Genomic DNA, 15525 nt, shown 5'->3' with positions numbered 1-15525 from the left:
TGAATGCAATACTCCAGATGGAGGCTAACTAGAGATGTATAAACCTGCAACATAAATTCCTGTTTCGACTTCAGTTCCTTGACTAATAAAGACATGCATTCACATGCACACAAGTGAATCTGCAGATGCTGGAAATAAATAAAAACACAAAACGCTGGCAGAAATCAGCAGGCTAGACTGCATCTATGGGGGAGGTAGTGACGACAATTCGGGCCGAAACCCTTCATCAGGAGTGAAGTAACATGGGATGGTCGAGGGGGGGAGGGATGAAGTAGAGAGCTAGAAAGTGATGGGCTGGGGGGAGATTGTAGAGAGGGGGAAGAGAACCAGACTAAAATAATAGATAGGGGTGGGGCAGGGGTATCAATGGAGATCTGTGAGTCAGATGTTTATGCCGACAGGTAGGAGGTTACCTAGGCGGGAGATAAGGTGTTGCTCCATCGACCTGCATGTGGCCTCATCTTGACGGTAGAGGAGGCCATGGACGGACATGTCGGAGTGGGAATGGTCTGTGTGGCCATAGGGAGATTTCGCCACTGCTGGAGGACTGAGCGCCGCCGCAGACTGGGAGACCGTTTTGCCGAACACCGGCGCTCAGTGCAAAAAAAACCCTTCTCACAGACATCCCGGAAGCAGGAGAGGGAAAGATACAAAACAGTCCTAATATTCCCATCTTTCAAGACTACAGGACATTCTACGAAGCTAGTCCAGAGACATGACTTAGAAATGTAGGAGGATTGGAGACAGTTAACTTTTTGGATGCAATTTGATTTAGTGTTTGCTGGTTTCTGCACAATATTTGCTCTATATCCAGAAGTCTTGGGGGTTATCACGTTGTTAGTTTAAGTAACTAACTGCTGTATTTCCTACAACGCAGACCAGACATTAAAATAAAACATGATTGGGTAGGAATAACTTACTGCTCTTGCTTACAGGCTGGCTGTAAGGCACTTTGGCGCGACCTGACAAGCTACGATTTAAGTTACATGAATGGGTCAATTTCCCCTACACTGGGAACAGAGATTCCGGTGAAAAGCCGGGCTTCTGCTAAATGAAAGGTTACAATGAGACGGACTCTGATGTCTGTGGATTGCGTATTTTCTTCCTGTGACCATGTGCTTTTCTGTGCTGTTGAAGTTGTGTGGACATAGCGGTTGGTATAACGCTATCTCACAGCTCTGCGGTTTTCCCGGGTGCTCCGCCTTCCTCCCGCATCGCAAACAGCCTTGGCGCCCAAAACCGGGCGACACTTAGAGGCTTCCCACGCCACATCGTCGCAGATTTAAAATGGTTCATGAGAAATAAAGCATCTTGAACTTTTGAGAGATACCTGTTTGATTGACAGCTCGCTTCCCGCCACTGGTGCTCCACGCGGCTCTCCGAGCCTTCCCCCACGTGACACCGCCCCCGCCCCCGCTCCCTCCCCTCGGAGGGGCCGGACCGAAAAGTGTTTCCGGCCGGACTTCTCTGAAGGTGGCACCTTCTTCCGCTGTGTGCTGAACAAAAGTTTGTCTTCCTGTCTGGCCTTCTCCGATCCCCATTCCGATAGGCGGTGCATCTCGGCAGGCTCCTATGTGACATTGGTGATGTACCTAAAAAGTTCAAGACTCTTCCCAACCGTGTGATTGAGACGATGGGGAGGCTTTCAAAAAAGATAGGATAGCGTGTTCAATGTTGATGGAGGACCTATAGTGATTCTGCGGAGTGTCACTAAGAGGTAAGAGTGGGGGATTTCAAGGGGACTGTGAGTTGCGCACATGATGACATAGATTGCCAAAGGCCTAACATCACAGAATACTGGAGGACCAGGTCAGGGAAATGGACTGTTGACGTTTCCGGTCGAAACCCTTCATCTGGACTGAAATGTACATTTTCTTTCAGAGATGCCGACTGCCCCACTGAGTTCCTTGAGCACGTTGTACTGTATATGCCAGTCTCCGTGTCTACATTAAACAAGACTGCCCACTCCTCACATTTCCCTGCTGCTTATACTCTCCTTCTTAAGACCTGTAAGACTTTGGAACAGCAATAGACCCATTGAGTGTGCTCTGCCATTTCATCATGGCTGATGCATTCTCCCTCTCAACCCCATTGTCTTGTCTTCTCCCTATAACTTTTTATGCTCTGACTAATTAAGAACCTCCTCCTTAAATGCACCCAATGACCTAGTCTTTACATCTGCCTTTGGCAATGAATTCCACAGATTCACTGTCTGGATAAAGAAATTCATCGTCATCTGTGTTCTAAATGCAAGTCCCTCTATTCTGAGGCTCTCTCCTGTTGTCCTAGACTCCCCCAATATAGGAAACATCTGCTCTGTCTAGGCCTTTCAACATTTGTTAGGTTTCAATAAGATTCCCCCTCATTCTTCTAAATTCCAGCAAGTTCAAGTCCAGAGCCATCAATCGCTCATCACATGATAAGCTGGAATCATTCTGTGATCATCTTCTGACACCCTCTCTAATGTCAGCTCAACCTTTCTTAAGTAAGGGGCCCAAAACTGCTCACAATACTCCAAGTGAAGCATCACCTGAGTCTTATAAAGCCTCAGTGTTACATCCTTGTTTTTATATTCTAGTCCTCTCAAAATGAATGCTAACATTGCATTTGCCTTCCTCACCACCTACTCAACCTGCATAAGAACTCCCGTCCCTTTGTACATTGGATTCTTAAATTTTCTCCCCATTTTAAAAAGTAACTTGTATTCCTTCTACCAAAGTGCATGATGATACACTTCCCAACACTATGTGCCCTCTGCCACTTCTTGCCCGTTCTCCTAATCTGTACAACTCCTGCAACTATCTTCATATTGTCCACAAAGCCATCAGTTCTGTTAACACAAAAAGCAATGCCAAATTCTGCAGCCAATCAGAAAAGGCTTCCTTTATTCCCACTTTCTGCCTCCTGCCAATCAGTCAATGCTCTATCCATGCCAGTATCTTTCCTGTAATATCATGAGCTCTTGTTGATCAGAATCAGGTTTAATATCACCGGCATATGTTGTGAAGGTTGTTAATTTTGCGCAGCAGCACAATGCAGTACAAGATAATATAGAAAGTGAATTACAGTAAATATGTGTGTGTAAATGCTTGTGCGCGTGTGTGTACATATATGTGTGCATGTATATAAATAGTTAAGTAAAGTTTAGTCGTGCAAAAACAGAAACCTAAAAGTATTGAGGTAGCATTCATGGGTTCAATGTCCATTCACAAATCAGAAGGCAGAGGGGAGGGGGGAAAAATCTGTTCCTTAATTGTTGAATGTTTGCCTTCAGGTTTCTGTGCCTCCTCCCTGATGGTTGTAATGAGAAGAGGGCATGTCTTGGGTAGCTGGGATCCTTAATGATGGATGCTGCCTTTTTGATGCACCTTGAAGATGTTTTCGATACTGGTGCTTATGATGAAGCTGACTAATTCTACAACTGTCTGCAGCTTACTTTGATCCTGTTCAGTAGACACCACAACTCCCAAAACACCAAATTGTGATACAGTTAGTTAGAAGGCTCTCCATGGTACATCTGTAGAGATTTGCGAATGTTTTAGATGACATATCAATTCTGAAACTCCTAATGAAATATTGCCACTGTCTTGCATTCTTTATGGCAGCATCAATATGTTGGGATCAGGTTAGGTCCTCAGAGATATTAACACCCGGAACTTGAAATTGCTCACTCTCTGCTTTTGATCCCTTTATAAGTGTGAGGTTATCCACTTTGGGAGTAAGAACAGGAAGGCAGATTATTATCTGAACGGTGTAGAGTTAGGTAAGGGAGAAATACAAAGAGATCTAGGAGTCCTTGTCCATCAGTCACTGAAGGTGAATGAGCAAGTACAGCAGGCAGTGAAGAAGGCTAATGGAATGTTGGCCTTTATTACAAAGGGAATTGAGTACAAGAGCAAGGAAATCCTTTTGCATTTGTACAGGGTCCTGGTGAGACCACATCTGGAGTATTGTGTACAGTTTTGGTCTCCAGGGTTAAGGAAGGACATCCTGGCTATAGAGGAAGTGCAGTGTAGATTCACAAGGTTAATTCCTGGGATGTCCGGACTGTCTTACGCAGAGAGGTTAGAGAGACTGGGCTTGTACACGCTGGAATTAAGGAGATTGAGAGGGGATCTGATTGCAACATATAAGATTATTAAGGGATTGGACAAGATAGAGGCAGGAAATATGTTCCAGATGCTGGGAGAGTCCAGTACCAGGGGGCATGGTTTGAGAATAAGGGGTAGGTCATTTAGGACAGAATTAAGGAAAAACATCTTCTCCCAGAGAGTTGTGGGGGTCTGGAATGCACTGCCTCGGAAGGCAGTGGAGGCCAATTCTCTGGATGCTTTCAAGAAGGTGCTAGATAGGTACTTATGGATAGGGGAAATCAAGGGATATGGGGACAAGGCAGGAACCGGGTATTGAAAGTAGATGATCAGCCATGATCTCAAAATGGCAGTGCAGGCTCGAAGGGCTGAATGGTCTACTTCTGCACCTATTGTCTATTGACTGGTATGTGTTCCTTTGTCTTACCCTTTATGAAGTCCACAATCATCTCTTTGTTCTTACAGATGTTGAGTGCAAGTTTGCTGCACTCAACTATAGATGCCATTTGAGCTATGCCTAGCCACATGGTCATGGGTATTGAGAGAATAGAGCAGTGGGCTAAGCACACAGCCCTGAGCTGTTAAGCACCCTCATGTGTGGCACCTTGTCAAAGGCCTTCTGAAAATCCAAGCATACAACATCCACCGATTCTCCTTTGTCCATCCTGCTTGTTATTTCCTCAAAGAATTCTGACAGATTTGTCAGGCAGGATTTTCCCAAAAGGAAGGCATGCTGACTTTCATGACTCTGCTAATGATCTGATCCCCTTTCTACTTCTTTATAATCTCCATTTGTTACTTCTGAATTCCAGCCTTTGCTGGCCATTGACATTCCACTTTCTACAGTTATAGAAATCTCTATTCCATGCACCCTCTTCATATCTGAGTAATACCTACGTGGGTCAAAAGAATGCTTCTCTGATTCCTGATCATATCTGTCTTTGACTCTTAAAAATTTGTGGATTTGACTTCACAACATAGAATTGTACAGCATGAGCCTCCAGACCTTCTACAGGGGTGCCATTGAGAGTATCACCGCCTGGTATGGGAACTGCACCAACCTTGACCACTGAGTACTGCAGAGTGGTATGGATAGCCCAACATGTGAACTTCCCTCCATCGAGGACATTTATAGCAGTGGGTGCAGAAAGAAGGCCTGGAAGATCATCGGGGACTCCAGACACCCCAAACATAAACTGTTTCAGCTGCTTCTGTGTGGCAAACGGTACTGCAGTATTAAAGCTATGACCAACAGACTACGGGACAAGCCATTACACTTTTAAATTCACATGTCAGCACATTACAATGGAGTCGTAATGCAAAGATTTTTACTCCCTCATGTTGTGGGATGGATGTAAGGTTTAAATAAATTCAAATTCAAATACAGGAACCAGGCCCATTTGATGAGTAGAATCTATCTGAAGTTAAAGGGGAAAATCTGTTTGATTTAAAAAAAAAACCTTGAAGTACGGGACAATAAACAATTTACTAGAAAAACTTGAGCAGCATCTGTGAGGGGACAGGAATTGTTGATGTTTCAGGACAAAATCTTGCATTGGGACCTGCATTATGAGTTTCAACTTAAAATGTCAAGAATACTTCTCCTATCCATTTTCCAGCATCTTCAGTTTATTTTGTCTCTTCTGAAAGCATTGTTTGTTCATCTCCCCAGAGTTTATAGGGTGATATGATCTCTCGTGTCCAGTGTCGTTTATTTCATACAGCAGTACCACTGCTGAAAAAGACTCCAGCTGAGCAGAGGTGGTTGTCAAGACAGCTGCAGGATCCATTTGTGAAATCTGCTCAGCAACAAAACTATCGCTGCCGGAGTGCATTTAAGCTGCTGGAGATTGATGCCAAGCATGGTATCCTGCAGCCCGGGATCAGTGTGCTCGACTGTGGTGCAGCACCAGGTGCCTGGAGTCAAGTTGCAGTTAACCAGGTTAACGCTACTGGTTCTGGTGAGTGACCAATACTAGATGTTTCATTCATTTTTAAGATGTAGGTGTCATTCCCAAGATGAATTTTTATTTCCTTTTTCTAATTATTATAAAATTGAATGGCTTGGGTGACTCATACAGTATCCTCTTTGATAGGTCTGTGGCTGTGTACAAGTCAGACCAGAAAACTGAATTTTGTTTCCTTAACATTAATGAATGTTATGGGATTTTACAACAGCACAGTACTTTAATGGTCACTGGAATACTGATGGCAGTTTTTTATTTCAGTTTAATTACTTGAATTTAAATATTCCAGCTGCTGAGTTAGTATTTGAAGTGTCTCCACATCATTACACCAGCTCTGTTTTTCTAATTCAGTAATGTAACCGCTGTGCCTTTTAAACCGTTAAGGGTGTAAAGGGAGTAAGCTTGAGATTCCATGAACTGATCATTACCCTCTCTGTTTGGCACCATGCGCATTTTGTTGTAAACATAATAATTTATTTTTGTTGCAGAAAAATAAATATTTTAACAACGTAGCAGGCAATATTTTTGAAATGTAGGTCAAAGGGCTCTCAGAGCTGACTCTCTATTCAGTTTCCCTGGAGTGTCCGGTCTCTCTGTGTTCATGCGCCTGGGAGCATCTGGTCTCTCTGTACTCACGTGCCCAGGAGCGTCAAGTCTCTCTGAGTCCTATTGATTATATCAGTACTTCTAGGAGTTTGTCAGTATTTTGTACTTGCAGGACATCCTAAATAATTCAATTCAATTTGAATGCAATTGTCATTCAACCATACATGAATACCCATGAAAACAGCCAAACAAGACAGTGTTACTCTGGGGCCAAGGTGCTAAACATGGTACCAATAGTCACATTGCACACAGAACACTTCCAAGATAGCAAGTACAGAAAGGTATCAGTAATATACAGCCACACAATAAATAAAGTTTAGTCTCAAGCCACAACTGCTGCAGAAACCTGCAGTCAACCACAATACACTGTCTTCTGCCGAGTGAACCCCTGGGGAGGGGATGCTCTGTCGACAGCCTGGATGCCATGGCACACTGGCCCCAGTGGAGCCAATAAACTCAAGAATTAAAAATAATTGAAATCTGGGTGCCCTTGACAAGGGCATTCGAATTTCAAAGTAAATTTATTGTCTAAGTGTATGCACCATATACAATCCTGTGGTTCATCTTCTTGCAGGCACCCACAAAACAGAGAAACACAATAGAATCCATGAAAAACCTCCTACAAACTTCTGACAAACTTCCAATCTTTGAAAAGAGAATAAATTGTGCAAACAATGGAAAAAGTAAACTAATAACACATAAAACATGGACTGCAGAGTCTCCAAAAGTGAGTCCACAGGCTGAGTCGTCAGTTCAGTGCTGAGGTGAGTGAACCTGGTCCAGGAGCTCAATGGCTGCTGAGACCCTGAGAGTGAGTCCACTCACTCAGTTCAGCTCTGAGGTGAGGGCAGTAACTGCTGCCAAACCTGGCGACGCAGGACCCAGAACTCCTGCAAGTATGAGAAAAGAGCGAGACGGGACAGGCTTAGGTGGGGGATCTTGGCTGACACAAAGGAGTGATTTGAACACTAGTTTGTTTTCCACTTTAATATGGTTCTTCACTTTAACTGGCACAGAGTGGTGAGTCGCACCATTGGTTCATTTTCTGCCCTCGGGTCTTGACCCTTTAAATCTTCTCCAGTGATGGCCATACCTGTGTCCTTGAGAGTCAGGTTCACTGAAACCTTCAGGACATCACAATTGCTAGTTTGCTTAGATGGTTCAAAAGTGCATTTCTCAAAGGGAAATTAGAGGCTGCAGATGGTAGTGATCATAGTCCAAAAGAAGTACATTTGTGGAATAGCTAGTAGTTTTGTGAGTTGCCCGCAAAATGTTGCCCCATGTTGTCATTATTTATTATCCAATCCTAACTGGCCTTCAGAAGGTGGTGAGCTGCTTTCTTGAATTGCTGTAGTCCTCCTGGTGAAGGCACTTACACAGTGCAGTTAGTTTGAAGTTCCAGGATTTGGATTCATGAAGAAATTGTGAATTTCCAGGTCAGGATGGCATGTAACTTAGAGAGAAACCTGCAGGAGGCAGTATTTCAATGCACCTGCTATCCTTGTCCTTGGGAGTAGAGATTGTGGTTTGGGGATGTGTTACAGAGTGAGTAATTGCGATGCATTTTGTAGATGTACACATTGCACCCACTGTGTATCAGTGATGGATGAACTGAAACAGACAAATTATTCATTGCAAGCTGCCACAAAGAAATATGATATTGGCTACGTCACATGTTCTTCACTGATAAGGTCTGTGGGGAGAACAACCATATTCTTCAACTATTGCTGCTATGGAAACTTAACATTTACCTAATGTAATGGAAACTGGTACTCTTACAGTGCAGTATTCACTTATTCCTACCTCATGAAGGTGCCTCACTGGACTGTCTCTGGGGTCAAGTATCAGTCAGAAGATTTGTTATACTACTTTCTTTGATTTTGAATCAATATTGAAGTGGTTTAAATAAAGGAAATAAGTTGCATATCATATGATGAAGTTAACAGTGAAGGTGTGGGGAGCCTTCTCTGAAAATATAAAATGTCTCTTATTCATTCTGGCTTTTGGTAATTTTCATTTAGTTTTATTTCTTTGCAGATCTGAAGACTGCAGTAGGTTCAGTGGTGGGCGTTGATCTTCTACACATCCCTTTGCTGGAGGGTGCAGTATTCCTGTCTCATTGTGATCTCCTGGATCCTAAAGTTAAAGCCAGAATACAGGAGACCCTACCAGGGGGAGAGGCTCAGGTTATTCTCAGTGACGTGGCACCGAATGCAAGTGGTATCCGTGAGCTGGACCAGCAACAATTTGTCAAACTGTTCCTTTGTATCTTTGGCCTGGCTGAAAGGGTGCTGAGTCCTGGTGGTACTTTGCTTTGTAAATTCTGGGATGGAGCAAACACATTCCTCCTCCAAAAGCAACTTGCCAAATTGTTCGGAGAGGTGAAGATTTTAAAACCATCTGCAAGCAGAAAGGAGTCATCAGAAATCTACTTTTTAGCGAGAAGATTCAGAAGTTGATGTTACCAACTGATAATGCTCCAGGGAGTTTTGATTGCAATGTAACAATTTGTAGGTTTTATCACCTATTTGTTATTTCTCTACATCTGTCCAGCACTCATACCCAGGTGGATGGCAAATATCCACTTCTTAAGCACAATTGCCAGTAATCTGTTCTGAGGTGCTGTGCAAAAATCTACAATGTTTTGTTTTTATCAAGAATAAAAATTAATATTTAGTCAGTCAGTTGAATAAAATCTAAGTTATTGAAAGGAAGATGTTTGCACAAATCTTCCTCATCTCGTAACAATGAAGTGTTTTTAGTATTGGCTTAATATTGTCACATGTACTGAGATACAGTGGAAAAATGAAGTAGTGTCACTGTTATACAGTTGGCGAATTCCAGTCAATTTAAACATATTAACATTCATCATTTCAAAGGGAAAGTAATTAACAATTTTGAAGCTCCCATATTAAGTAAAAAGACAAGCATGATGGAAAGCAGAAAATATGGTACAAATTGTATAGAATTTAGTAATTGTTGCCTATCTGGTTGAGCTATTGATCATAGAATTTTTTTTATTGAATTCGGGGTTTTTCAGTAATGCAATCAGTGGATGTGTGGTCTGCTTCAAGTGTTGGCCAATAGTGAAGTAGTGGCCAAGATGCTGGAGAGTAAAATAATAGCAAAACACTGACCTTCTAGGATGGGCACTGTCAACGTTTCGGGCTGAGACCCTTCATCAAGTCTCGGCCCGAAACTTCAACAGTGCTTCTTCCTATAGATGCTTCCTACCCTGCTGTCTTCCACCAGCGTTTTGTGTGTGTTGCTTGAATTTCCAGCATCTGCAGATTTCCTCGTGTATACTGGATACCAATTGTTTTTTCAGAAAGTGTTGCTTCCTTCAGAATTTTTTTTGTTTATGATAGACTGCTTGAAACTGGAAACAAATATAATTTCAGACTACTTGTATCATGTAGGAATTTGGAGAAACAAGAAATTAACTTATATTGAATATAATGCATTTAATTTCATAATGGTGCTGATGCTTTGCAATAGCTCAACTAAGCTAAAAATGTTTTGTTGATGATTTTCATTTGTACTCGGTGTCTAAGGCTATCCACTTGCTGTAAGTGTCCAACAATAATCAACCAGCATTGGTAGATTTCGGTTGCCCTGATATAATTTCTCCATGACCATAATGTCCTGGTGACAGCTTTCACCGTGCCTATTGCTGACAGTGCCAAGATTTGCAAGCAAGAAGTCTAAATGGAAATGCAGAAAATGAACCTTCAGTGACATGTTGCATGGTTTTGTATGCTTGAAGCATGTTATCAACCTGCTGCTCGTGATTTGGTGCTCTGTAGTTACCAATAAGATTTTCAACAGCATCCTTGAATGCTTTCCATGTGATTTTCTGTCCCACTGGATGTTCTTGGAATTACCTGTCATTGATGACCCGTTTGATTATTGGACCAACAAAAATGCCTTTGTTAATCTTAAACACGAGATGGTGGAAGTCCAAAGCAACAGAAACAGAACACTGGACGAGCTCAGCAGGTCAGGCAGCATTTATGGAAAAGGGTAGACATCTCGGCCTGCTGAGGTGGTGGGGGGGGGGGGGGGGGTTGTGGGTGGGTGTGTGTGTGTGTGTGTGTGTGTGTGTGTGTGTGTTACTTAATCTTGGCATCCGTTATTCTGACTTGAATTATGAATTGAAATAACAAATATAGGTGATTTCAAAAAAATAGTGTGATAGGGAAATTTCATGCAACACACACAAAATGCTGAAGGAACTCGGTAGTCCAGGCAGCATTTATGAAAAAGAGTACAGTCAAAGTTCAGTGTCCTGCCGAACTGTCTTGGCCCAAAATGTCAACTATACTCTTTTCCATAGATGCTACCTGGCTTGTTGAGTTCTTCCAGCATTTTGTGTATGTTGCTTGGATTTCCAGCATCTGCAGATCTTCACTTGTTTGTGATAGGGAAATTTGATGGTGATTTTCATGATCAGCAGCCCAAAATCCATAAGATACACCCAGAAGTATTGAGAAGAAAAAATCTTTGAACAGAGTAATGCTCCAGGTAATTTTGATTGCATTGTAACAGTTTGTAGGATTTATCACCCATTTATAATTTTGCTAAATCTGTCTAGCATCAGATTTCCGAATGGACTATGAATCCTTGAACAATATCTTACTATTTTTACTACTTTTTGCACAACTTTTTAAAATTTAAAATAGTTATATGTACAGTATATTCTTGTAATGTATAGTTTTTATTGTGTATTGCAATGTACTGCTGTCACAAAGCAATAAATTTCACGACATACAGTATGCCAGTAATATTAAACCTGATTCTGATTTCTCGTGTCTCTGATTCTGATTTGAGTGAGTAAATTTTCTTCTCAATTCTCAACATTTCTAAAACACAGTACCTGGCAGTTGATTGCTCAGGGGTAATATCTCGCACGTCATCATTAAAGCCCTTTAAAACTTTGCTTTAAAGAAGGGTTCCAAAGTCTTGTGCCTCTCTAAGGGAAATAATGTCATCTCATTTCTGTCTTAAATTGGTGACCTTTTCTGCTGAAAATGGAGTGAATGTTTTTTAATAGAAAAAGAAACATGGGCACTCCTTTGCTGTATTCTCTACAAACAAAAGGAAAGTCCTCTTTACATCTATCCCATTAAGTTTTTTTAGGATTTGGATATCACAGTTTTCAATTCTGCTGTGTACAAGCCTATTTATAAAAGATTCCCTACCCAGTCCAGGCATTAGTTTAGTATATTGTTAAATAAGGTGGTCAACACTGCAGATATGGTCTTAACAATGCTTGAAGTTTACCTCTTATTTTGGTATTCAAGTTTAAGAACAAAAACTGATAACATTCTGTGATCTTCTGAAATTATTTGCTGTGCCCAATTGCTATCCTTTTGCAAGTCATGTATTGGTGCATCTATATCCCTCTGCATTTCAGAGTTAGGCAGTCTCTCATAGCTTAATTTATATGCTGCTATATTTTTCACATTTTCCTTACACTATTCTTATCTTTATCCAAGTGCTTAATATATGATTTTAGTAATAGCTTCTAACATTAGCCCTATATTAGATGTTAAACTAACTGGTTTGTAGTTTCTTTTTTTTAATGATTTTTTTTCCCTTAAGCCTTTCCTTAATTTTAAGACTTGGAAAATTAAAATCAACTGTCTCATCAGCCCTTTCTTCTAAGACACTAGGATAAAGTACTCAGGACCTAGACACTTAGCTTGCTGCTCCAAATATTTGCTTAGTACCATTTTGCTGACGATTGTCATTTTCTTGAGCTCCTTCTTCCTAATTCCCATCTGTTGGCTGTAAACAATGGCTAAGAAGACAGCAACTTTTGCCTTTGAGTCAAAAGGTTGAATGTGTTGACAGGAGATTGTGTTGGAAATTGGAACAAAGATTTTTGTTATATTTGTCAGATGAGCTGCAGTGAAATATGACAGTTAATAACAGTTGATGTAAAATGAATTAAATCTCCTTAAGTTTGATGCTATTACTACAGCGTGGAAAAGTGGAAAATAGTTTATAGCACTAAAAAAAAAGCCACGATAATCAAGTTTTTCTCTTCTGCCAACCCACCATTCCGGATTGTAGAAGACAGGAAGAGAAACAGGCCCTTTGGTCTAGCATGTTGTGAGGAACTAATTGAACACCAAACTAGAATCCCTATTGCCTAAACAATGCCCATCTTCCTCCATTCTCTGCACATCCATTTGTTTATCCAAGAGCCTTTTAAATACCTCTATGTATTTGCCTTCACTGCAACCCGTGACTCTGTAATATACAAAAAAATGCCCCACACATCCCCTTCGAAATTGTCCCCTCTCACTTCAAATGCATGCCTTCTAGTTTCAACCCTGGGGAGAAGATGCCAACTGTCTTCCTTTTCTATGGCTTTGATAATTTTATAAATTCAACGTCTGCTGCTCCAGGGAAAACAACCCAGGTATGCCCAATATTTCCTAGTAACACATGTCCACTAATCCAAGCAGCATCCTGATAAACCTCTTCTGGACCTTTTCCAAAGCCTCCACATCCTTCATATAGTGGGGCGACCAGAAAGGAAAGCATTCTCCAGAAGCATCTTAAGCAGAGTTTGATAAAGAGCTGCATCTTTCCACATCATGAACTCAATGATTTGATTACTGAATGCAAGCATGCCATATGTCACCTTTTCCACCCCAGCAACCACTTTCATGGAGCTATGGACTTGGAGCTCAAGATCTCTCGGTCATCTTAAGGACACTACCATTAGCTATGTTTTGTCCCTTCATTTTTGATGTCCCACAGTGCCACATCTCACACTTGGCTGGATTAAACTGCATCTCTCATTTCTTTGCCCATAAGTGTAAATGATCTCCATCCTTCTGTATCATTTGGCAATTTTTCAATAATGCTACCAATCTTTGTATCATATGTAAACTTACTAACACACCCATCTATGTATTCATCCAAATCATATATATATCAATCATAAACACAGAGGTCCAGTATAGATCCTAGTATTTATGGAACTTCAGCATGTCATATTGAACTTTTGTCTTCTATGGGCAAGCCAATTTGACTCTACACTTTCTGCCCAGGTAGATAAATTCACAAGACCACTGATCTGCTAAAAGCAGATTGTAGGCTAAATGAAACCCACACACAACACTGGAAGGAGGGAAATGTAGTGTGCATATTTCTGGCTGTGACCTATCAGCAGGACTCAAGAAGGATCTTGGCCTGAAATGTCAACTCAGAATCAGGTTTATTATCACCAGCCTGTGTCATGAAATTAGTTAACTTGGCAGCAGTTCTATGCAATACATAATATAGAAGAAGAAGAGAATAAATAAGTATATAAATTAAAGTAATGTGTACATTGAATAGATTAAAAGATGTACAAAACCAGAAATAATATATATTTAAAAGGTGAGGTAGTGTTCAAAGGACAGTATTTAGGACCATTTAGGAATTGGATGGCAGAGGGGAAGAATCTGTTCCTGAATCACTGAGTGTGTGCCTTCAGGCTTCTGTACCTCCTACCAGATGATAACAATGAGAAAAGGGCATGCCCTGGGTGGTGGGGGTCCTTAATTTTAATTAATTTTTTTATTGAAGTTCATCAAACAAACATTTCCATAAGATGTATTTCAGACATTGTACATATATATCATATAATCATATATATCACAAAATCTCCACAAAGTATTTATCTGGGGTATACGCTTATAGAAAAGAGTGGAAAGAAAAAACAAGCAAAAGGAAAGAAATATGTACAAGTAGGGAGTGATCTTTTTTTTTACAACAGTTTCATTGATTTGTGAGAATAAAATCAGGCCTATCAGGCATTATGTAGTTAAACCATTTTCCCAGTGTGAATCAAATTGTTCCAGCTTATGATTAACAGATGCTGTTATCTTCTCCATTTTGTAAATGTCCATTATAATTTCCATCCATGCATTTAAAGTTGGGCTCTCCTGTGATAACCATTTCCTAGTAAGAGTCTTTTTACCAGCCACCAACAGTATATTCATTAAATATTTATCTCTTTTCAACCATTCTTGAGCTATATATCCAAAATATATGGTCTCCAAGGGTATTTCACATTTAAAGATGTCTTGTAGGGCATTGTGTATCCCCCTCCAATAGTCTTTGATAACAGGGCAGCCCCAAAAAATATGATAATGATTTGCATTTTGATTTCCACAATTTCTCCAGCAAACAGGGAGGTTACTATCATAATGGGATTTCTGAGAGGGTGTAATAAAATATCTTATCAAGTTTTTCCACCCAAACTTCCTCCATTTCTGTGAACTGGTACACTTCCATTGATATCTCCATATTGTTGTCCATTCTTCCTCAGATATAACCCCTTATACATGCTTGAAATGATTCTACTACCATTATCTGAATTATATGCTTTTCTAAAGAGCTCTATCAAGCATGTATTTGCTTTGGTTACATTTTTAAGTGTCTTATTAACATATTGCCGCATCTGTAAATACCAATAAAAATCTTGTTTATCTAATAAGTGTTCCTCTTTAAGCATTTCAAAACTGAACAGTGTTTCTTCTTTCATTATGTTGCAAAGAACTGTTATTCCTTTAGCTGTCCAGTCCTTAAATCTAGCATCCAATTTATTTGGTGTAAAATCAGAGTCATATGCACACCATTTAAGAATTGCAATATCTCCCTCTAGATTATATTCTTTTATAGTAGTTTTCCATATTTTAAGAGTCAATTTCACCCATGGGTTATCAATAGTATTTATGTACCTTTGCAGGTTGTTATCAGCCAAAATTGCTTGTATGGGGATGGGAAGTACCCGCTCCTCAATGTTTTTCCATTGAGCGTCATATGATGGGTTGCACCAACATATCACAGCTCTCAAC

At 40.6% G+C, this 15525-nt stretch overlaps 3 protein-coding genes across 6 annotated transcripts in view; 2 read left to right on the top strand and 1 right to left on the bottom strand.

Moving 5' to 3' along the window:
* The window catches only part of nudt1 (nudix (nucleoside diphosphate linked moiety X)-type motif 1), an 86184-nt gene that overhangs the window by 4335 nt on the left and 66324 nt on the right, over positions 1-15525 (bottom strand). The window contains exon 1 of one of the 3 annotated variants that reach the window (XM_059979817.1): positions 1331-1405. The exons of 1 other annotated variant lie outside the window; for it this stretch is intronic. The gene's annotated coding sequence lies outside the window, so the exon portion shown is untranslated. Of the gene's footprint in view, positions 1-920; positions 1273-1330; positions 1406-15525 lie in introns of those variants that run through there. One more of the 3 variants, XM_059979816.1, reaches the window with a different exon arrangement.
* Positions 1577-11466, top strand: mrm2 (mitochondrial rRNA methyltransferase 2). 2 transcript variants are annotated; one of them, XM_059979813.1, is made up of 3 exons: positions 1577-1717; positions 5764-6052; positions 8702-11466. In XM_059979813.1, exons 2-3 carry the CDS (start codon positions 5779-5781, stop codon positions 9121-9123), a joined length of 696 nt encoding a protein of 231 aa, XP_059835796.1. In that variant the 5' UTR covers positions 1577-1717; positions 5764-5778; the 3' UTR covers positions 9124-11466. The 2 variants fall into 2 exon arrangements, with proteins under 2 accessions (XP_059835796.1, XP_059835797.1); XM_059979814.1 differs by lacking the exon at positions 1577-1717 and having other exon boundaries at positions 1732-6052.
* Positions 1595-15525, top strand: part of mad1l1 (mitotic arrest deficient 1 like 1) — a 1079555-nt gene continuing 1065624 nt past the window's right edge. Inside the window, exon 1 of the mRNA XM_059979806.1 lies at positions 1595-1717. The gene's annotated coding sequence lies outside the window, so the exon portion shown is untranslated. The remainder of the gene's footprint in view (positions 1718-15525) is intronic.

The sequence above is a fragment of the Hypanus sabinus genome, chromosome 9 (genome assembly GCF_030144855.1).
Source record: "Hypanus sabinus isolate sHypSab1 chromosome 9, sHypSab1.hap1, whole genome shotgun sequence".
Taxonomy (NCBI): domain Eukaryota; kingdom Metazoa; phylum Chordata; class Chondrichthyes; order Myliobatiformes; family Dasyatidae; genus Hypanus; species Hypanus sabinus.
Note: the sequence above shows the minus strand (reverse complement) of the source record. Positions and strands in the feature narration are given on the sequence as shown.

What these genes read in the sequence shown, in the direction of transcription:
- mrm2 (XM_059979813.1), top strand. Translation starts at nt 5,779, where the DNA reads ATGATCTCTCGTGTCCAGTGTCGTTTATTTCATACAGCAGTACCACTG. An exon ending in GGTTAACGCTACTGGTTCTG is followed by an intron (nt 6,053 to 8,701) that starts GTGAGTGACCAA and finishes ATTTCTTTGCAG; the next exon opens with ATCTGAAGACTGCAGTAGGT.